The sequence below is a fragment of the Eulemur rufifrons genome, chromosome 3 (genome assembly GCF_041146395.1).
Source record: "Eulemur rufifrons isolate Redbay chromosome 3, OSU_ERuf_1, whole genome shotgun sequence".
NCBI classification, from domain to species: domain Eukaryota; kingdom Metazoa; phylum Chordata; class Mammalia; order Primates; family Lemuridae; genus Eulemur; species Eulemur rufifrons.
This window is the reverse complement of record NC_090985.1, coordinates 11,217,826-11,241,070: the sequence shown is the minus strand read 5'-3', so window position 1 is coordinate 11,241,070 and position 23,245 is coordinate 11,217,826. Positions and strand designations below refer to the sequence as shown.

The window sequence follows — 23,245 nt, the reverse complement described above, 5'->3', positions numbered from 1 at the left end:
AACACTGTATGGTTGTACCCTCAGCCGCTTGAAGAACACCCAGCTGGCAGCATACTCACCTCTTCCCCACCTGTCACAGCCCCCTTCTTCTCCAGACCCTTCCTGAGTAGCTTCAGCAAGTAATCCGCCCTGGTCTGCAGCTGCTTCCCCTGGGGCTTTTTATCTGTCTCCACGGGCAGAATCTTCAAGAAAGGAAGAGAATACCCACCACCACCCACATCCCAGTTAGTGGATCAAGATAAACAGAGACAACAAAGAACTGAGTACAGTCCTTTCCCTCCCCAACCACCCAGAATATAGCCTCAGATCCTATCTCATGTCCATGGCTCCCAGTCACTGAGAATCCTTCATGAGCTGTTCTCATTTTACAAAATGGGATGGAGAAATCCAGCTCTCCCAATGGCTCCTACCTGTGCTGTTAACAGGGTAGAACAACTCAGGTAGGAGGGGCTTGTGGCTTCATCTGCTAGAGCATCCCAGCCGTCGTGGATTTCCTCCTTCCAGGAGCAGGGAATCCCTGGAGCTAGGTTAAAGCTTCGTTTTAGATTGAAAATGCTTCTTAGAGCATTGCTGGAGGGCACTGAGCTACGCCAGGACGTGGTAATTCATTCCCTGCTACCACAGTTGGATCTCTCAGGCCAGGCTGGATTTGGTCTCAGTGCTTATGGCAGGGTGCTATCACCCTCTAAAACCCAGATGGGATGAGCACTGTTGGATGTGCCAGGAAAAGCCCTGCCAGGAGCACAATATGGAGCAAATCCTAAAAAAAATTTTAGCCAGGCAGCTTTCCTTGCTTATAGCTCTAACTATGGCCTTGCTATTTTCAACAGACGGGGTGGGAGGCTCAATTTTTGTGGGAGAACAGCCAATGTTTAATTCCATTACAAAAAATACCAAGGTGACATTCATTCTTTACGTGGAGAACTAAATATGGTTGTTTCAAATGTGCTTTTAAATAAAGGGCCAACAACTAAGGCCAAGGAATGTTTTTATTATTCATAAACGTCCCCTGGTATTTGTTGTAATGAGATTTCACCTATAATACATATTAGAATTTTAGGATTTCTCCTATACTTTCCCCAAAATTTCACATGACGATTATCTTTCCCTTTATTTTCATCTGTGAAACAGTGCCACAGTCCACTAAAGAAGGAAACATTTCCAAGGATAAAGAAATCCCAGGAACTTACTACTATACTAATTTCCAAATTGATGCCCCCCCCAAAAAGTTAGAAATAAGTAGTCGATATAAAAATAGTATATAACAAATCATCTAGAAACTTCTGGCAGAGTTACTTACTTTGTCAGTTAATTTAAGCTCTGGATCGGTTTTAATTAACTCCCAGTTTCCATAGCCATGTTCATAAATTCCCAGCAACAGGCGAGAATCATCCTCCACTCCCCATTCTACATCAAAATGTGCAGCTTTGACACGACAGGTTAAGCAATATCTAAAGGAATTTTTAAAACAAGACATTAGAAGAGGGGCCTTTCTGATATGTTAAAGAATAGACAGTGTAAACACTACTTGAATACACATAACTGTAATTTCAAATCTATTTTCTTAAGGCATAACCACCCAATGCGTGTACACAAAATACACTCACTTTTTTTTTTCTTCTGGGTCCACAGGGATAGATTTATGCAGCATCTCAAACTCTTCTTCATGTTGGATAATAGATTTCACATTAACCTGAACTCCAGATATCTTGATTGTTGGACCTCTCCTTTTTCCTGGTCCTTTCCCTAAAGAATACCAATTTCACATTAGAAAAATGAAAATTTGCTGAAGTTCCAAAGAAAACATGTTATCACCAAACCCTGAACTCTCAGTGCCTCTCTGTATACATCTCCAGCTTTCATTGGTAGTTCAAATATACAGTATAAGACAAATATTTTCCTCAGTTAATGCTTGTAAAATAACCTTCGAACAGTTCAGTTAAGACTTAGAATTTTTTAATACACTGGTGTTATAATGTATTTTAATCTTCCTGTTTGTTTTATACTACTTTGGTTCTAAAAGTAATAAAGTTAATAAAAGAAGATTCTGAAGGTTTAATATTAATGTTTAAGTTTTTCGCTTTTGTTTTCCTACCTGGCCCATTAGCAGAGTTCAAAAAAACTCAAGTGTTTTAAAGATGATTCCTACTTGATCTTTGTAATAACATCGTGACTTTAAAAGTATGAGATCAAGTTAATGTCTAACATATTTGAAATGATGAACAAAGGGATGGCATAAGAAGGCTACCCTAACCCAAATTTCAAAGTAAAATAATCTTAGAAGTAAAAATGAAACCCTGTCACTCTAACAAGAATCCAATTTGAAATCCATGAGATAATACCACTTGTTTGTAAGAAGAAAAATGCCTCTCAATAGAAAATGGGCAGAGTATACGAACAGTTCATAGAAAACAAAATGCAAATGGAACTTAAAAGAGATGCACAACCTTGTTCATTAAAAGAAAAATGAGATACCATTTCTCACCTATCAGATTGGCAAAAATCCAAACATTTAATAATATATCTGTAAGACTTGTAAACAGGTACCAACAAACACTGCTGGTGGTTATGTAAATGGCACCAGACTTATGCAGGAGAATTTGGCAATATCGAAGCAAAGTACATATATGCATTTTCCCCAGGACCCAGCAATCCCACTTCTTGGAACCTATCCCAAAGATACGCTGGCAGAGATATGATATGGTATATTCATTAGACCATTAGTTATTGTGGCTTTATTTATAATGACAAAAGACTGAAAACAACCCAATTATTCAATACTAGAGAACAAAAAAGTATGAATTGGTATCTATCTATAAGGTGGACTATTGTGCAATTGTAAAAGGAAGAAAGATTATCTCTAAATAATGATATGGAGTGATCTCAGATGTGAAAAATAAGCAGGTACAGAACAGATGTATGTTCTTTTCTGTATAAAGGTGAAAAGACATATGTACACACGCTTAAATTATAAAAAAGAAACAATAGAAAGATAAACTCAAAACTAATAGAAATGGTGACCTCCTGGGGGAGGAAGAGAACAGGGCTAGAGACCAGGGATGAAAGCAAGATTCTCCTTGTTTTATAGTTTTGACTTTGAACCATGTAAATGTTTGACATGATTTAAAAAAAAAACAAACTTAAACTCAAAATGAGAAAAGCAATCGCTAAAAATTGAAAATAAATAAAAACAACAAAAGAATCTAACTGTGTTTGAAGTTGGTGGCATAATCACACAGAGAAAAGATTAACTTCAAACAGTTTTAACATATAATATTTTGATTGTACATTGTTAGTGGGATGTATTCTAAGGACAAAAAGAAATGCAAAGAAATCAAACTTTGCATTCGAGTGTCTTATTGCTAACAGTAAGATTAATATTGATATTTGGAAACACGTTAAGGTAAAGCAAATACATAATTATGTTAACGTTTTTGGGGAGGGAACAAAAATTTCAGCCTAAGAGAAAAGGGTATCAATACTCTTATATTTCCTCTGGAAATGTAAGCCTGGACTCAGAATATGCTAAATACCAACTTATAGGAAATACAGATGTAGGGGAAGCAAGTTAAACAATACAGGAGGAGAAAGCAATCAGCCAGATCCAGAATTTGGGCATGCACAAAAAAGAGAGGAATGGATGTGGGGGGGGAGGGAACTGTTATAAAGATGTATCTCCAAAATATACTTTTCAATGGAAAAGGTAAAATACAGAGAACAGTGTGGATGCTATGTTACTAATTGTGTTTAAAAGGGAAAAAACCTTAGTCATTCATTTCTCCAAAAAGATAAGAAATAATAGGAATATATGGTTTTCAGTTTTGAGCCATGTAAACGTATTGCTTATTCAAAACGATTACAAAGAAAAAACATTATACATTAAATTTCAAGTCTACTTTTGGGTGTACTCTGGATGCTACAAAAGCACAAAGTCATACCACTGTCCAAACCACTTAAGTTTCTTTTACAAAAAAGACATCTTAAAATAAGTTTTGACTATATCTAAGATATTTTTAAATTCTGTTAATTTCAATATCCTTAAAAAGAAAATTCCAAAACATAAATTTCACTTCTGTACTTAATAATAGCTAACACTGCAGGCCAGACACTATGCCAAATACAAGTATAGAATTATTCAATTAATCATCCAAACCCTTTGAGGTAGGTACTATTGCTCCACTTTGCAAAGAAGGGAGATATAACTTGCCAAAAGTCTTATAACTGGGAAGTGGCAGAATGAAAATTCCATATAACTGGCTGTCTCCAGAGCCTGAACACTTAACCATCACTCAACAAAACCTCCAAAGGGCCTTACCTAGCGTAGCGAAGACAAAAGAACGGGGGAAATGGCACAGATAAACCACAGTCCGGGGAACTGGAATGACAACACCCTCGTTTCTTTGAGGTTCACTATGAGGTGTCCTGTACCAATAACTACTTCAGAGCTCTCTCCTCACAAGCATCCCCACACCTCCTGCTTTTAGAGAGATCACACACGACAGGCAAAACACTTTCTGGTGTCTAAGAGAAAACACACTGCATGTCCAATCTAATTACAACAAATTCTAGCAGCATGAAATCTCAATGCAACAAAAATGTTCACAATATTTATCCAATATTTTATTTATTCCAATGAAGTCTCTAAATCTTTTACATTTGTCACAACACACAGTATGTGTATGTATATCCAACGTAGCTAATGATGCTTGTGGTCTATAACGCCCCTTTGTTTGCACCCCAAATACAGAGGTGTCCATCATTCAAACCAATTTAAACGTTCCGTAACAACGAAAAAGGAAACCACTTCATCTTGCACATTACCCTACATCTTCTGCACATTAACTCCATTTGTGAGTAGATCTGTTGGAGCTTAGAATGTTGACCTCACATAAAGGCAGTTCAGAATACACACCTCAAAGCATTAGGCATGTAATAGCAGCGGTCCCCAAACTTTTTGGCACCAAGGACCAGTGTCATGGAAGGCAATTTTTCCAAGGACCAGGAGGGCTGGGAACAGTTTTGGGATGATTCAAGCGTATTACATTTATTATGCAGTCAAACCTCTCTGCTAATCATAATCTGTATTTGCAGCTGCTTCCCAGCACCAGCATCACTGCCTCAGCTCCACCTCAAATCACCAGGCATTAGATTCTCATAAGGAGTGTGCAACCTAGATCCCTCGCATGCTCAGTTTACAGTAAAGTTCACATTCCTATGGGAATTTAATGCTGCTGCTGATCTACCAGGAGGCGGAGTTTATGTGGTGATGCCAGAGATGGGGAGCACCTGTAAATACAGATGCAGCTTTGCTCACTTGCCCACCACTCACCTCCTGCTATATGGCCCAGTTCCCAACAGGCCATGGACTGGTACTGGTCCGCAGCCCTGGGGTGGGGGACTGCAATAAGTCCATCCTAAAAAAACCCTTTAGCAACAGAAATCCCAGCCCACAAGTGCCAGGTTTTGGAGGCTCACTGAATAGACTTGTTGACTTACCCTCGCTGGCATTTTCTTTCAGCTGTTCTTCATATTCCTGCATTGCTGACACACAGCTGTTGTGAATCAGTTCACCCAGGCGTTTCAGATCTGCCACAGACTTATCTACCAGCTCAGCATCACGTGCTATGCACTCCAGCCTGAGGAAAGACAAAGACAGAGACACTTCAGGGCCCAGTGCCCACTTTCTAAACATCATGAGATACCACTAGGTCCAATATAGGCTGCCCCTGCAAAGACATTTTTCTCTGCCTTCCTACATTTTTCATTCCAAGGCTCCAACAAGAACCCTTGGGACAGTGACTGAGGGCTAACACACCCATTTTCTATCATAAAGAATTATGCCTTGGAATATTCCACAAAACAAAGTAATTCTAAAAAACAGAGGAAAGAAATAGGGAAATAAACTTTGTTCATTAAATAAATGGGCTATCTACTAATGATGGCACATCAAGTGCCTGAAGACCATTTGCACTAGAGTTTGCATCTTTGCGTTCAGCTTCCTTTCTCCAGCCTACCTTCATTCATTGCAATGTTCCTAGAAGCAGAGAATAGTTGCTCCTACTATACGTTAGTTGATCTCCAAGTCATATGAAGCATATGGATATATTAATGGTTAAAAATCAGGCTGTCAAAAGGTGCCGAACCCACTTTTCCACATCCTGTTAGTTTTTACAGTAATTGGCTTAAATGGCAGTTTATCCCTGGGTGGTCAGGCGTATCTTTCTGACTTTCTCAGTTTTGCTGTAGCCTCCTGTTACAGTTCACCACTTCCTCTCCAAATGGAGAGGACGAAGGGAAAAACACAGGATTATCATTTTCATCCCCTCTAGAAGTTTATCAGGAGTAAGAGCAAGGAACCTGGTATTTTCTTTAAATCAGTGCTATTTAGATTTTGTACAAAGCAAAATACAGAAATATGTGATATGGAGTCTTCTGTTAAAATCCAACTTCTGAATTCATTTTCTGAATGTTTGTAGAATGGTAACAACAGTTAACCCTTGTGGAAGTTAACATTAGCGAGGTGATATAAACTCTGTGTATTTAATCCTCATGACACCCTATTAAATAGATTATAAAATCACAAAGAACCTTTTACCTTTGACATTATTAAATCTAAGAACTAGAATGGAAATAATAACCACATATATTCTTTTTAACTGGAGTTATCTGAACATCTCTTCTGGAAATTATTTCTTTTTACTATAGTTTTAAATATACTTGCTTCATCTCCTTGACTAAGGTAAAATCTTCATATGGCTGGGTGCGGTGGTTCACACCTATAATCCTAGTACTTTGGGAGGCTGAGGGGGGAGGATTGCTTGAGCCTAGGAGTTTGAGACCAGCCTACGCTACTTAGTAAGTCCCCATCTCTACAAAAAATACAAAAATTAGCTGGGCATGGTGCTGTGCACCCGTAGTCCCAGTTACTTGGGAGGCTGAGGTAGGAGGATCATTAAGCCTGGAGTTGGAGGTTGCACTGAGCTACAATCACCGTACAATCAGCCAGGGCAACAGAACAATACCTTGCCTCAAAAAAAAAAAAAAAAAAAATCTCTGTATGGATGGTCTGTCTTTATCATCGTTGACACCCCTCTGCGGAGGAACATGCATAAACAGATACCCAATATATAAATGTTTGTTAAAAAAAAAAAAAAGAAAAGAAAAGAAATGTTCCCAGCATTACTACTAAATGGAAAATGTTACCAAAAAAGGATCTGCTACATAATGCAAGTGAAAAAGAAGATAAACTATTATATTGAGCTTACCGTTCAAGAGGGAGACCAAACTTCTTATAAGCCTTGATGAACCTGAGAATATGATCAGTAAAATACATTAAAAAACAGAGACTTTAGTTATGTTAATGCTAACATATCCTGTGATGTTGGCACATTATATTACTTAAACTGTCCAGTTTTTAACAAAAAAACATGGGGTACACGCACACACTAAAGTATGATGCATACACGTGGGGAAAAAAGCAGTTAATTGCCAAAAATAGACTGGGTCCAAATCTCGCAACTACCACTAAATGAATAAGTGTTGAATGTCTTTGAAACCAGTCAATTTAAAACAATGACTCAATTTAAAACAATCTATTCAAACTAAAAATCAACTTTATTCACAGTGACTGATCATAAAACTGTTTAGACGTAACAGAGAAATGCGACTTAGCTCTAATATCCTTTTTAGAAGGTACAAATTTATGGAGTTCAATATGTAATAAATGATTCATCCACAACTCTACTATGATAAAGCCCCAGTAGAGTTCATTAGCCTATTCAGTCTACTACCGTTACTTTCAGTTCCATATTGCAATAGTTTTCATTATTTTCTAGTCAATGATACGGTTGTAAGATTTTTTAGGACTCTGTCTCAAATACTTTTTGGAATGAGGCAAAGTAAAATAAATAATTCAATCTAGTCTTCCACAAGTCTCTACCCTAAACCATACTATACTACTAACCTTGTGTCATCATCCTTTCTCCGGTCCTACAGGCAAACCACTAGCACTTTCACTAAAAACTAAGACTTTACAACACACCAAAGGCATCACCGTAATATGCCAAATTACTATGATAATCTGATTATATAACAGTGTAAGGAAAAATACTGAGAAAAAAATGGAAATGAGAAAAATGTGGCGACAAAAGAAAACAGGGCTGAATATGACATTAGCTGCGACTGTTAAAGGAATAGCATGGATACAAGGATTAGAAAGTTTTATATCTGAAAGTAAACCTGAGACTTATTCTTAACTCCACAGTTCTCCTTCTTGATATATCTGGAGATATTTTATGTCTAAACTATATGATGTTTGGGAATTATTTTAAAAGAATACTATGGGGGAGAAACACTTCCAGAATGGAGGATTAAGAAGTTATGAAAATCTGCTCCTCCATAAAAGCAACAAGAACATTGGCAAAAACTGTCAAAATCAACTTTGTTGGAACTCTGGAAATTAACCAGAGGCTTGCACCATCTAAGAGGTATTTATTCAAGATAATGGCTCAGTAAAAACAGCAAGCTTTCTGGAGTTTTTAGCTTGCTCTATTCCATCCTCTTCTCCCCAGCTCCATGACAGCCTTAAAACCAACACCTTCGCTGTGCCAACCAGCAGCCCAGCATCCACTGGAGGGGAAAGAACAGGTTTGGAGCTCCTCAAAAGCTCTAACCCCAGAGAATGATTTGGCCTGGCTGACAGTACTTTGAGAGCTCCATTCTCAGGCTTGCCTTTATTTGACCCAACTCAGAATTCACTCTATGTCAACAGCCTTGTCCACAATTCATTGGTGGAAAGCTATTAGATGCAAAGGTGGTTTAACATAACAGCAGCCTGAGGCAACATTACCAACTGAAGATAACAAAAGGCTGACCAAAACTTAAAAGGAAGGAAAATATGTCCATAGGGTACTCTCTGACACTTGTGTAGGTCTGTGTACACGCACAGAAAGATCTGAGAAGGTCCCAACCTCTAAATTCTGTAGAGGATCTGTGCAAGGTTATGGCGGAGTAGTATACCTGCAGAGCATTGAAACACGCCCCAACATCCACACCAATCTCTGCAACAAAGGCTGGCAGAATTACAGACTCTAAGCATTTAAGAAAAATAAGAAAATCTCTGTCCAGTCATTAATTGGTCATTAAGCTAAAGGAATACAGACTGCAAATGACATGACAAAGAATACAGACTTCAAAGAACTAGTCCAAGAAAGCACATAGCAACAGCAGCAAACACAATTAACTCCAGCTGGCAGGGGAAATCCTATTTCCAGAGTTGGCTCTAATGTCCAGTTTTCAACAAAAAATGTCCTGTTTTCAACAAAAAATTATGGGATACCTAACACAAAAAAGTAAGATGCATACACATGGAAATAAGGCAGTTAATAGAAACTGCCCCTGAGCAAGTCCAGAACCTAGACTTATTAAGATATCTTAAAACTTTAATCAGCTATTATAAATATGTACAAGAACTACAGGAATTATGCCTAAAGAATTAAAAAGAAAGTGTGACAATGATATATCACCAATTAGAAAATATCAAGAGAAATAGAAATTTTGAAAAAGAGGCCAGGTGCAGTGGCTCACACCTGTAACCCCAGCACTTTGGGAGACTGAGGTGAGAGGATCACTTGAGTCCAGGAATTTGAGATCAGCTTCTGCAACAGAGATGAGACCCTGTCTCTTGAAAAACAAGAGCCAAATAGAAATTCTGGAGTTGAAAAGTACAATAACTGAAATGAAAAAAATCACTAGAGCAGCTAAACAGCAGACGTGAGCCAGCAGAAGAGAGACTTGGCAAATTTGAAGATAGGCCAATCGACATTATCCAGTCTGAGAAACAGAAAAAAACAGAAAAGAAAAGGAAAAAAAAAAAAAGACTTTCCTTTAAAAATGAAAAAGAAATTAAGACATTGGCGGATAAAGAAAAATAGAAAATACTAAAAGAAAGTCCTTTGGGCAGATATGAAATGGGCAGTTATTAAACAATAACTGAAACCCACATAAAGAAATAAAAGCACCTGTAGGGTGTTAAGTAAATTTAAAGACACCATATGTGCATTTTTGTTTGTAACTCTTTCCTTCTCCTATTGATTTTAAAAGACAACTACATAAAGCATTAATTATAAAACTGTATTGACAGACTTAAAATGTATAAAGATGTAATTTGTGTGATGACAACATAAGGTGGGGAATGAGCTATAATGGAGAAAAGTGTTTATATACCATGAAAATTAAATTGGTATAAATACAAACTAAAGTGTTCTAAGTTAAGATATTACCTATAATGTCCAGAGCAACCACTAAGAAAATAAGTAAAGACACAAGAAAAAAATAAGAAAAAATAGTAAACCACTAAGAAAAAAATAGTAAAAGAAACAACAAGGTAATTAAAATGGTATACTAACATATTTATTTAACACAAAAGAAAGTGGTAATGGGGAAATAAAGGAACAAAAGACATATGACATACAGAAAAAATAGCAAAATGCAGATATAAATTCTACTTTATTAGTAACTGCATTAAATGTAAATGATTAAAGACTCCAACCAACAGGAAGAGATTGATAGAAAAAATTTTTAAAAAGATCCAACACACAAGTTAGATTCAAAGACACAAATAGGTTGAAATTAAAAGATGAAAAGAGATAACATCTTTATTTCAAATACCCCAAAAGAGAGCCAGAGTGGCCATACTAAATAACAGACTAAAAAATAGTTTAAGACAAAAATTGTTACTAGAGACAAAGATAGACATTTCATAATGATAAAAAGGACAATCCATCTAAGAAGACCCATCAATTATAAAAATATATACACCCAACAAAGTCCCAAAACACATGAAGCAGAAACCGATAGAAATGAAGGAACACATAGACAATACAACAATAACAGAGACTCAAATACCCCATTTTCAATAATGGATAGAACCAGACAGAAAATCAAGAAATGAAAAGACATCAACAACATGAAACCAAATATACCTAACAAATATCGATATAGAAGTTTCTATCCAATAGCAGAAAACATATTCTTCTCAAAGTAATATTGGGGGTAGGGAGCAAGAGGAAGTAGGGTATACATACAAGACTGACTACAAATGCAGAATTGTTAAGATAATAAGTACAACGGTGAGGATGGTATAGTCTGTTCTCTCAATATTTGGATATATTTACATTTTTCCATAACAAATTAAACAAAAAAAGAAGAAAATAGATGTAACATTTAGGTGGAAACAAAGACCTCACAGTTTGAAATATACTGACCTTAAAGGACTATTTAATATAACTATAATACGCATTGGGCCTTAAAGATAACTATATTCATACTTTGTATTTTCTTTAGCCTTAAAAAAAAAATGCCATGGAAACTGGAAAAAAATAATTTGGATGCAGCAATTTTAGATCTTTTTCTTGGAGGGCAGATACCAACAAATGTGTAAGAAGTACTCACATAAAAGATGTCTGAAATTGATTTTAAGTGGAGGAAAAAAGCAAGCTGTTGAACAACATGCTATGCATACTTCTAATAAACCAAACTAAACCATCACCAAACTAATATCAGCACTAACACTGATGGGACTTGGATTTGGAGCAGGCGTGACAGGGAGGGGAGAGGTAGCAAGGGCAGTCTGACTTGTACCATTTTTAATTTTGACATTTATATCATTTCTTTTATATACAGATACATATGTATGTCAACTGTCTTGCCATGGCTAAACATTCTTTGTAAAAATGTTCTGAATAACCAGAGAAAAGGAGGGAAACAAAAACAGATGAGCAACGAGCAAAAAAGATCTTAACTGAGGAAAACTGTGGAGAAGGAAGAATCATCCTGAAGATTTGGGGCATGACTCAGCTCTCTTGCTTTTTTTGTAGGTATGAGCCTCTGCCTACCCTGTCATAAATGTCAGGGATCCAATCACCCAAGACTTGCGGCATGCCCTTCCAAACAAGCTCCAGCCAGAGCAGAGCCTCCACCAACCTTCGGATCTCTGCGTCAGTAAATCCCTCCACGAGGTCCTTCCGCACGCTTCTGGGGCGCCCTCTGCGCTTTGGCTTCTTGTCATCATCAGAGTCATCTGTCTCACTCTCGGAAGCAGAGGATCTCTGGGCCTGCCTCTTAGACTCAGTATCAGAGTCACTGTCATTTGTCTGAGCCTGAAAAAAGATTGAGGCAAAGTCACACTGTAGCAAGTGCCAGGTTCAAGTGGTGAAAGGACTGAGACCACCCCATCTTAATTCTTTAGTACTCAGAACTTCCCATCATATCAGACATGTCAATTTTCCTTTAACAAATAAGGAGAAAGAGGGTATGGAATGAGGAACCTGGTTAGGTTAGTCACACTTTCAGAGACATTGTAATGTAATGATTAAGTGAACCGGATTAAAAACATTTGGGTATTTCTATAATATTCAATATACATAAGACTCAATACAAAGCAGGTTCATGTTTACTTCCTTGAGCAAATAACTTTACCTCTTTGTGCCTCTGTTTTCTCATTTGTAAAATGGAGACAATTACCACAGGGTTTTCATGAGGATTTAATGAATCAATAAGTATAAAGGCGTTTACAACTAAGCCTGGCACATTGCAAATGCTCAATAAATGGTAGCTAGTGTTTTCCTAATATTGATTGACTATGATCTTGGACAAATCTATTTAATTTCCAACAAAATGCATAACAAAACTTGTTCTACCAACTTCACTATTGTTCCAAAAATCAAATTAGACAGTGCCTATGATGGTGCTTTGTAAGCTTTGAAGCTGGTATATGTTCCTTGTTTACAGTTATATAATCCTTAGTAAGTATTTATACTAAGTGCTGTAAACATTTAAGGACAAAAACGGAGCTAGTGGTGGCACGTGCCTGTAATTCCAGCTACTCAGGAGGCTGAAGCCAAAGGATTGTTTGAGCCCAGGAGTTTCAGACCAGCTTGGGGAACATAGGGAGATCCCCATCAATTAAAAAAAAATTTAAAAAGACAAAGAGAGGTTTGACTCTCTGATAGTTGAAAGCAGTGGAAATTAGAACCAAAACAAATTGTTAGGATTACCGTTTCTAATCTCAAAGGAAAAACGCAAACTTCTTTCAAACTCACATCCTATTCAGCCATTTCACAAAGATCCGTTTGCAAAGACCAAATCAAATGTCTCTGCTAGGTTTCCTACAATATAATGATCTGGAGGCCTGTGTCAGGACAACAATGCAATTACTTTTTCTTGAATAATGAGCACTTCTGTAGCCTTTACGGCATAAGAAGTACTTTTATATCTTTTATCCCACTTAATCACCTTTTTAGTGGAACTCCGAATTCGAGGCAGCATATAAATTTCTTCTAGCTCCTTCTGCCGCTCTTCCTCCTCTACCTTTTTCCTTTGCTCCTCTGGAATGATCTCATCCCAGTCCTTGTGAGGACGCTCTTCTAGCTCTTCCTCATCTTCCATTGTTGCAAAGTTGGCAACCTTAAAACAAATGGACAACAATTATCTAATGGACAGTTCCCCATTTCCAAACAACATCTGCTAAGACACCAATTTATCCTATGTTTTTAATCTAAGCAAGACACTATGAATGGGATTCCTGTGATATTACCTAATCAAATAATCAATTGTCTACCAATTTCTCCTTTACTCCTACCCACCCAAAGCAACTTGCCAAACCCTCAAGTTCATCAGAAATTTTATTGAAAAGCAGACACAAAGATACAAACTTTTTTATGTTTTATCAAAAAAGTTATCGTTAAATCATAAACATTTTCTAATATAATACTAATTGGAAATTTTAGATTTATTTAGATTATAAAATGCTGAAAACCTACTAATAAATCCATGATGAACTTACAGTTCCATAAATTGCTATTGAGCAGAGTTCATTTGAAACCATGTATAACTCAAAGCAGTCATTATCATCTAAACTAATTGCCTTAATCATTTTTACCAGAAGATATAAAAGTTAAAAATATGTAAATATTTCAAATGCTCAAACATGCACTTTAGCCTTAGGAATGAAAATGAAGGCCAAGCCCATAAACCTAGCATTCTGGAAGGCCAAGGCAGGAGGATGGCTTAAGCTCAGGATTTCGAGAACAGCCTGAGCAAGAGTCAGACCCTGTCTCTACTAAAAATACAAAAATTAGCTGGGCGTCATGGTGTGTGCCGGTAGTCCTAGCTACTTGGGAGGCTTAGGCAGGAAGATTGCTTGAGCCCAGGAGTTTGAGGATGCTATCAGCTAGGCTGAGGCCACAGCACTCTACACAGGGCAACAGAGTGAGACTCTGTCTCAAAAAAAAAAAAAAAAAAAAAAAAAGAAAAGCCTTCCAGCAATGACAGCCTTCCCATAAGAACATGCCTCTCCAGAAGAGAAGACGAAACACAAGAAGAAGCGCCTGGTGCTGAGCCCAAATTCCTACTTTATGGATGTGAAATGCCCAAGGTGCTATAAAACCACCACGGTGTTTAGCCAGGCACAAACGGTAGTTCTGTGTGTTGGCTGCTCTACTGTCCTCTGCCAGCCTACAGGAGGAAAAGCAAGGCTTACAGAAGGATGTTCCTTCAGAAGGAAGCAGCACTAAAAGCACCCTGCTTGAACGAATGGGAAACCATCCCAATAAACACATTTTGGATTAAAAAAAAAAAGAAAGAAAGAAAGAAAATGAAAACATAAAACGGAAGAAATTTAAACAAACTTGGAGGAATATTCTATTTACTTCATATCAAATATTATTTCATATTTGATATATATTTGTACTAAAACTGTATGTATCCCAGAAAGAAAACCATCTAAGTGTATGCATTTCAAAGAACCAAACTACGGCTAAACAGAAACATCCACCAGCTCAGGACAGCCTGTCGCAGTGGCAGGAGGCCCCAGCCTAGGCTCCACGTTCTCATTATTCTTTCCCTCCCAGCCGTGGAGACTGTAATAAAGTACAAAAGAGCTTTTGGAGGTTCCATTCCTCATTTGGAGCTGACAGTGAAGTCAAGTCGAATCTTATAATTTTTGGCCAAAATTAACTCTTTAACTTCCAAAAAGGATATTAAGATCTTCACAATTAGATTTTTTTAAATTTCAAGACCAAACAAGAGGAACAATTTTTGAAATTGTTCAAAAATGAATCATCCAACCAATCTCTCAAATTAAGGACTGTGGGTAATTATTTTAGATCTGAATTTAAAACAGCTAGATGAAAATGATAAAAATTGATGTAAATATGCATATATGTTGGTGGTTCATGCAGTTGGGAATTTTAACTTTTCCAAAGATGGCATCATGATTGGAGCTAAAGGCCAGACTACGTGCCCAGGATGTAATCACAGCTCCACTTATGTGTGATTTTAACAAATTTACTTAACCTCTCTGTGCCTGCTTCCTCATCTATAAATGAAGATAATACTTCACCACAGGCTTATGATAAGTACTTTAAAGGAGTCAATATCTACCAAGCACTTAAAACCGTGCTTGAAACACCATAAGATTTATACAAGTGTTGGTTATTATTTCTGAAGAAAATGGTAATCTTGTATCTCAAAAATTGTTTGCTGTGTTTTCAACATGTTAAATAAGGGTTAAAAAGAAAAAAAAGGATTATGAGGGGACAAGTAATGTTGATTTAGTTGAAACACTCCACAAATAGTGAGCCCCTGAGATAAGCAAACTCCTACTGTTAAATCATATCATTTGACCAGGTACTGAAACATAATGGCCAAAAAGGCTTTAGGAAGATAAAAGCAACCAGTAATGTGATGACCGTTTTTGAATAATCTGTAATGTGTAGAAATTTCTAGACTTAAATAATCATATAATATTCTGACCAAGACACCATAATGATTATATGTTTAAAGAATAGCAGTCACCGAGGTGAAATCCATTTGAAACAGTGCAATGAACTGACTGACTGTGTTCCCTCAAAATTCATGCCATGAAATCCTAACTCCCAATGTAACGTATTAGGAGGTGCTGATGACTCTGGGAGGTAATTAGGGCATGAGGGTAGAGCCCTCATGATGATATTAGTGCCCTTACAAAAGGGACCCCCAGAGAGCTCTCTGGCCTCGCTCTCTACCATGTGAGGATATAAGAAGTCAGCAGTTTGCAACCCAAAAACAAGCCCTCACCAGAACTCGACCACATGGGCACCGCGATCTCAGAAATAAAGGCTCCAGAACTGTGAGAAATAAATTTCTGTTGTTTATAAACCACCAGGTCTATGGTACTTTGTTGTAGCAGCCTAAACTGACTACAACAAACACTAATAATTCACGTTCATCCTTTTCTACCTCATCCTTTGTATCCTGAGACACATTAACTCTGATCCTGGAACTCTTTGACCCACTCAACACTTTTCCTTGTTCTTCCACTGAAACAACTTCTACCTACGGCCAGCTTTGCAGCTCTTCACACAATATTGCTTCCTTCCAAGCAATTCACCCAATTTCCCCTCAATCCTAACCATCATTCTAATTACCAGATCTCTCTTACTTCTCTGAACTGCATGGAATCAACCCACAGTCAATCCTTTCACTCATGGTCTCACATCAATCTTGGAAACCTTTGCCATTTTGACTTTCCTATGCCTCCCAAGCCAATCCCCCACCTTGGGATTGCCAACGGATCCAGTTTCTCTGACCTCAAGTATTGCTGGAAAAAGTCATGTGACCCTGCTAACTGCTCCACAGCAAAGCCACATCATCTAAATTCAGGTGACTCCCTATCGAGTTCCTCCCCACAACTCCTTGCTCCATCTTTTCCACTTCTAAGCAAACATATCACTTACTTTACTGCAAAGTAAGGTCATAAATTAAACTCCCACATCTTCTGTCTCCTCCTCTTCTCTAAAGTGTACTAGTCCTTTTTCTTTCCAAGGCCAAATCCTCCACCTGTGCTTTTGACTGTATCTCTTCCAGTCTCCTCTGGGGCAATGTGCCATCAAATCGTCTTCTTTCCTTAGAACTTTCAATAGCTCCCTATTCTCAAGTTCTCTCCTCAACCTAGAAATATGGCAACATCGTTCAAAAACCTTGCCTTGCTTCTAATCATGTAACTTCCCTTCCCTGCACTCTTTCACTAAGCTTTTTAATAACATCTATACTCAGTGCTGCCACCTCCCATCCATCTGGTGCCCAGATTCTGCATTCAGTCCTCATCTCATCTATCTCATCTCAAAAGTTTCCTGTTCTATCAGACACCAGTGACCACCCCTTTCTCTCCCTTTACCAAAAAAAAAAAAATCTCATCAAGTCACCAAGACCCTTCTAATCGTCACCAACACTTTTCATACCTTTGACCACTCCTGGGCATCTGACTCTGTTAATGTCTCCCACAGCCCTCGACAGTCGTGGTTCTGCACCTTGCCTGCACATTCTCAGTCCTCTTCACTGACTTCTCTTCCTCTACACAGGATAGCCCACTTCAGTGGTTACCTTCATGGTGAGGACTGGAGAATCTACTTTCACAACATACTTGTAACTCAGAGAATGATATTGGGGACATGAGCCAACTGAGGTAAAGGGAAAAGCACAGTGCCTAGCACAGAGAAAGTTCTCACAGACACTAGTGAGCATTACTTAATGAATCAATGCTAAGAACTCTCTGCCACAAAGATCTGCCTACCTTAAACTGTGACAGAAGCTCATCTGTTGCACTTGTGGACACTTCATTCTCTCTGGTTTCAGCCAAGCGCAAAATTTCATCTATATCCATTTCCTGAAAGAACAAAAGCAATATAAATATAGTAAAAAGACAATAATGATCAGCATTTACTGAAAATGTTTCGTGCAAACAAACCAACTCTCCTTTCTAATATTCTATTTGCTTTTATAGTCTAATGTTTCAAACTATTATTTATACAAATAATGAGGTGAAACTTCAGAAATTAAAAATAAAAATAAGCGGGGGTAGGAGGGTACACAAACGCAGAATCTTCAAATTCTTTATTCATTCTTTCCTATTCAATTTAGTAAGAGCTTTGCCCTTCATAAGAAGAAAAAGAAACTATGTCCTTCAAGTAACTACTTTTTCTTTATAAAAGCCTCTAACACAGACTCACAATCTTCTTCCAGAAAAATTTAGACACTTACAGACGATACTTAAAAAATTTTCTATTTTTTCATTGGTAATTACCTGAGGTTCTGACTCCTCCCCTTCAAGTTCTTTGAAGAGATCCTCTGCTCCAAATTTCAAAATAGCTGTCAGCTCTTCTTTATTAAAAGGATTTGAGCTGTAGAAGTAAAATGCAGTTGTAACCTCTTAGGAATGTCAATTTCTAAGAAGTTCTACTTCAAAATATCTATCTTTTTGTAAAGGGTAAAATAACTAACTGGTGAAAATACAAATTCTGCCTCAAGAAAAATGATTTCTCAAATATTTCATTTTTTTATCCACTGGATGAGTCTGTGGTGATAACCCTAATCCAGCAGAAGACTAGAAAATCAACTACAGTCCTGTTGGCTCACCTATTACATGGTTAAGCAAGAAAGATGATTAACAATATGAAAAAATCGAGTTCTTCTCTCTGCCCTTTGACTCAGAAAGTTCTCATTCACCAGAAATTTTCAACCTTCTCACCTCTGGTCCAAAATAAAAGAGCCAAGCTTTTTTTCATCTAGGTTCCTCTTAAACGGAAAATTACCTGAAAACATTCTATGTAGGAAGCGCTAATTCACCTTTAACATAGCTGCAGCATGGCCACAGAAGACATTCAACAATCTGGTCAAAATGGAAGCTCCATAGGAGAAACAGTTGTGTTTCTTCCTAAAGCCAAATGAAACTTCACTGCTTTCTTTTTTTGCCCTTCTGTTTTCAATAGAAAAGAATCACAACTATCTCCACGGACATTTTTACCAATAGTAAAAAAACAGCTTCCAATTCAGCCTGGTGAGTTCTCACTGCTGAGAAGTCACAGGCGATGACACTGTGCTGGGCTGACACCCAACACACACAGCTCCACTGCTGCAGCTGTGACATGTCATGAAGCCGAAAGCAAAGGCAAGGGAGAGGGAAAGAAAGAGGGAGAGGGTTGTTAGGTAATGAAAGAAGAAACAGAGAAAGTAAACTACAATAAAAATGCCATCCTTATTGTGGTCACGGCCTGGCCAATTCCAGGTAAGGAATGGATTAATGTCTGTAGTAGATAATCCTATTAGAAGAATGAATTATATCAAGTGCTGATGTAAAGTCGATTTGGTTCTGCCTACCTCCCCAATCTTTCTGGCACTTACTTGGACCTTCCCGAGTTATTTTCCAGGACCGTCCGGCCAGTGGTGTCCATGCGTTGAATCACCAGATGGTCCAATACCATCTTCTTTTTGGCCCGTTCGATGATCTCCTCCTCCACAGTCCCCTTTGTAACTAAGCGGTAAATATTTACCTGTAGGAAAAGGAAATCTTATGCTTATGTCTGATCCAAAAAAAAAGAAAAGAAAGAAAAAAAAAAAAGAAAGAAAGAAAAAGGTTACCTCTGTCAAAATCCAAAAGGAGAAAAGAAAAAAATGTTTGTTCTTTACTACCATAAATGACTATAAGCTATCCATCCAAGTGGGCAGTTTAAATAGATGTAATGTTTTCAGTATATGCAGCAGGTTACATTCTTAAATAAAATTGCCTTTAAAGTTCTGTTAATATGGCCTGTTTAATGACAAAAAGCTTGCTAAAAAAATAATCAGTTTCACTGATAGAAAATTTCACAAAAACAGAATCTTCAGCCAAGTATGAAACTTATGACTTATCCAATATAGAACAGACTTTGAGATCATAAGCCAAAGAAAAAAGTAGTTTTCCAATGTATCTTAAAGCTAACACTGTCATGTATAATAAAACAGACCATCTTAAACAATGCTAGAATATATAACAATTTCTCCATATTAAAACAGAGAAAAGGTTCGGTTCTACATCTAATTATCATATATCTCTTTTAGGGTAAACATACAGAAAGTCACTGGTGCTGTACTTTTCAAAGAGAGAAAAGGAAAAGTTCCTTAATAGTTCATCTTAGCCCCAAAGATGACATTTCTTCCCTGAATTAGTTAACAAATAGAAATCAACACTTGGGGAAAATCAAAGCCAAATGGGAAAAAAGCACTTTCCAAACATCCTGAAAGGGCTAAATAAACCCCCTTACCTCCCCACCCCAAAGCCAAATCCAGAAGCCTCTCTCCACTGACCTGCTTCTTCTGACCAATTCTATGGGCTCGGGCTTGTGCCTGCAAGTCGTTCTGGGGGTTCCAGTCAGAGTCAAAGATGACGACTGTGTCCGCTGAAGCCAAATTGATTCCTAGGCCACCAGCCCTTGTCGAAAGCAGGAAACAGAAGTCCTGTACACAATGCAATATACTACTTTATGCAGTGGCCTTCTCAGAAACAGTTTCATAGTCCAATAAGCCCTTATACCTGGAAACCCCTGCAGGTGTGAAGAAAAGTGAGATATGATGGACAAACTTTACGGAGGCTAAAGGAATGTCAGGGACTTGATGGCAGAGTGAATTTTCATTTGATTAAGAGGAAGAGTCAGTGCAGTGAACAAAGGAGTAAAGCATAATCTAATGGGGCAACGGGAGCAAGAGAATCAGTGTTATCTCCTGGCTAAAACTAGTATACAAGAAGTAGGAAAAGGGGAAAAAAACAGACAAACTCAACTATAACGGGGATCAGTCATTCTAGCAAGTTACCAAGACAATTATTTTCTGGAGAAAGATAGATTATGCCATGTAAGGCAGCTAGTATAAACAAAGATACTTTATTATATAAATGTCCATCCATTTGTTAGGCAGGTGAGGAATATAGAAACACTGCACTAAACAGATCACATACTGGAACTGCTGAGAAGCACAGAATTCTCGATCACCACAAAACATGCAAAAAGAAAAACAGATTTGGCTGAAGAGTGATGTGTGAAATGACCCAGCACTGACATAGTCCAGTTTCCGCAGCAATGATAACAGACACTGGGCAAGCACAGCACACCTGCCTGCATCTGGGTGCTCAGAAACATATGGAGACAGGAGCAAACGAATAAACTATATGAGCCAGACAACAAAAGCCAAAATATTTCTACTTTCAGGCAATTTATCACATACGTAAAAAACTGACATCTTTCTGGCTAAGTGTCACTCAAAAATTGGCGCTTTGGGTCATATCTTGATAAATGGGTATATTTAGTGCACATACGCAGATGCAGCGAAGAGGTCTCTGTGTTCTAATAGCCACATTCAACGGCATTATGCCACAGAAATAAAACTGGAGACAGCTGCCTCACAAGAACTTTAAACAATTTCAATAAAACTGATCAATAGGTTGTGTCTAAACACACAGTCTGAGATCCTTGGGAGAAATATCAAGCACCACCACACTACGTGGACAGTTAAGGATGAAATACCTAAAAGCAAATAAAATCTGGGGTCTAAATGATCAAATCAACAATTTTCTATGTTACTCTTTACAAAGGATAATATGAATTATGATAATTTGTTTGCAACTATTATTAAATTGACAAAAGTTAAAAAATTATGAAACTCAATGCTGCTGAGGGTGAGGTAAAAAGGAGACTATTCGTACTTAACAGTATGAAATTGTCTTAGAAAAGTAATTTAGCAAAGTGTATCAAAAATATTTTTAAAATGCTATACCCTCTTATCCAAACATCCACCAGTAATAAAATGGTTAAATAAATGGTAAAAGCATGATGAAATATTAGAAATTAAAATTCTATAAAATCTTTAATGACATGGGGAAATGCTCAAAGTATAATTCTGAATAAAAGGTGAAAACCAAACTATATATACAGCAGGATCTCAATTAGATAAACATATAAAGAAATCAGTGTTTCCATCCAGTATGAATGGAAATACACCTAAAGGATGTGAATAGCAAGTTACCAAGTTTTGTCTGGGATGAGGGTTCTGTACAATTTTTCTTCTTTGTACTCTTCACCATCCTCCCAATTTTCTAAATGGGCATATAATATTTTCTCCTAATAATAAATATTTAATTTTTAAAACACTACAGAAAATGATAGAAAACTTGTATTCTATATATGGCCCTAGAGGGGGACGAGAGCTATACAAAAAGTAACTTATTTTTTTCCCCGAGAAAGAGCAATATGAAACATTCAACTCATACTATTCTTTAAACTAAGAGTAAGAAACACAAAACCAATTTCAACAAATACTATATAATAAAATAGCTGACATTTATTGAGTGCTTTCTATGTGCTATACAATGTGATCAGCTCTTTATATTAATTACCAATTTAAACCTCACAGAACATTCATTATGAAGTATTGGAAGCAATGATTTTATAATTGAGGAAATGAGGAACAGGGAAAGAAGTGATAGGAATTAGATGATGACCAACGTCTTTAGTAATTCAATTCTTCTTATCCCTAACAATTCAGAGCCTTGGTTCTAAATAGATTAATGCCCGAAGTCCCTCAAGAAGTAGTAAAATTTTAGGCTACAGAAATAGCCAGGATACTTGTCTAACCACTAGGACTTCTACGAATCTAGAGAGAGAAAACATAGCATTCTGTACTAACAGGCACAGGCGTGAAGAATTTTTAAAGCTCTTCAGAAAGCCGAAAGCAAAATCTATTCTATTAAAAAAAAAAAAAAGTGGCCCAGGCTCCAAAAATTAACATTCTCTCTAAAATACTTCTAATTCTACTTCTCCACTGCTTCCTTCACCTCTATACATTATTATGGTTTTATTTACACTTAAGTTCTTCCCCCTACTTCTCTCAAATCCCATGGCATTTGATAATTTTATATGCACAAACTAATTATTAAAGTTTCTAATTTGTCCTAAGTAGCTCTTCTATAGGTGCCCCCGAAACAAAATACAATGCCAAATCTAAGCTGGACGCTTACTGATTTAAACATGCTACTATCAGCCAGAGCAAAAACATTAAGTCACATCACATCAGGAGTCCAATGAACTTGAGACATGGCAAACATACTTTTCAAGCCTTAATCACCAAAATAGTACAGATCAGAACCTTCTAATATATCCTGCAAATAAATCCTAATGGCCAACCCTCCCCATTCCCCTTGCCTTACTGCTCTTCCAGACCCAGAAATTTAGTAAGTGGAAGACATTGGAGAATTCCTCAGTTATTAATCAAAACCAGGGGAGATAAACAAGCATATATATGTTTTCCTGGAGTGACAAACAACAAAAATAGGCATCTTTTATATTAGGGATTTCTCATTCTCTTCTCAAGGCAGAATTGCCTGCAAATTATTTCTGAAACA

At 37.3% G+C, this 23,245-nt stretch overlaps 2 protein-coding genes across 2 annotated transcripts in view; one reads left to right on the top strand and one right to left on the bottom strand.

The window, feature by feature from the left end:
* CHD2 (chromodomain helicase DNA binding protein 2) overlaps positions 1-23,245 on the bottom strand; it is a 119,805-nt gene that overhangs the window by 27,311 nt on the left and 69,249 nt on the right. Inside the window, exons 21-31 of the mRNA XM_069466638.1 lie at positions 20,161-20,310; positions 19,219-19,367; positions 18,122-18,218; positions 17,612-17,704; positions 13,294-13,464; positions 11,983-12,158; positions 7,266-7,307; positions 5,497-5,636; positions 1,608-1,746; positions 1,301-1,451; positions 60-182 (exon numbers count right to left, since the gene is read on the bottom strand). Of these exons, the coding sequence (XP_069322739.1) occupies positions 60-182; positions 1,301-1,451; positions 1,608-1,746; positions 5,497-5,636; positions 7,266-7,307; positions 11,983-12,158; positions 13,294-13,464; positions 17,612-17,704; positions 18,122-18,218; positions 19,219-19,367; positions 20,161-20,310 (1,431 nt within the window). The remainder of the gene's footprint in view (positions 1-59; positions 183-1,300; positions 1,452-1,607; positions 1,747-5,496; positions 5,637-7,265; positions 7,308-11,982; positions 12,159-13,293; positions 13,465-17,611; positions 17,705-18,121; positions 18,219-19,218; positions 19,368-20,160; positions 20,311-23,245) is intronic.
* On the top strand, positions 14,346-14,628 carry LOC138381490 (small ribosomal subunit protein eS27-like). Its single transcript, XM_069465768.1, has one exon. The coding sequence runs from the start codon at positions 14,415-14,417 to the stop codon at positions 14,571-14,573; it is 159 nt and encodes a 52-aa protein (XP_069321869.1). The 5' UTR covers positions 14,346-14,414; the 3' UTR covers positions 14,574-14,628.

Excerpts from the sequence above, each read along its gene's own strand:
- LOC138381490 (XM_069465768.1), top strand. The coding sequence starts at position 14,415 with ATGGATGTGAAATGCCCAAGGTGCTATAAAACCACCACGGTGTTTAGC.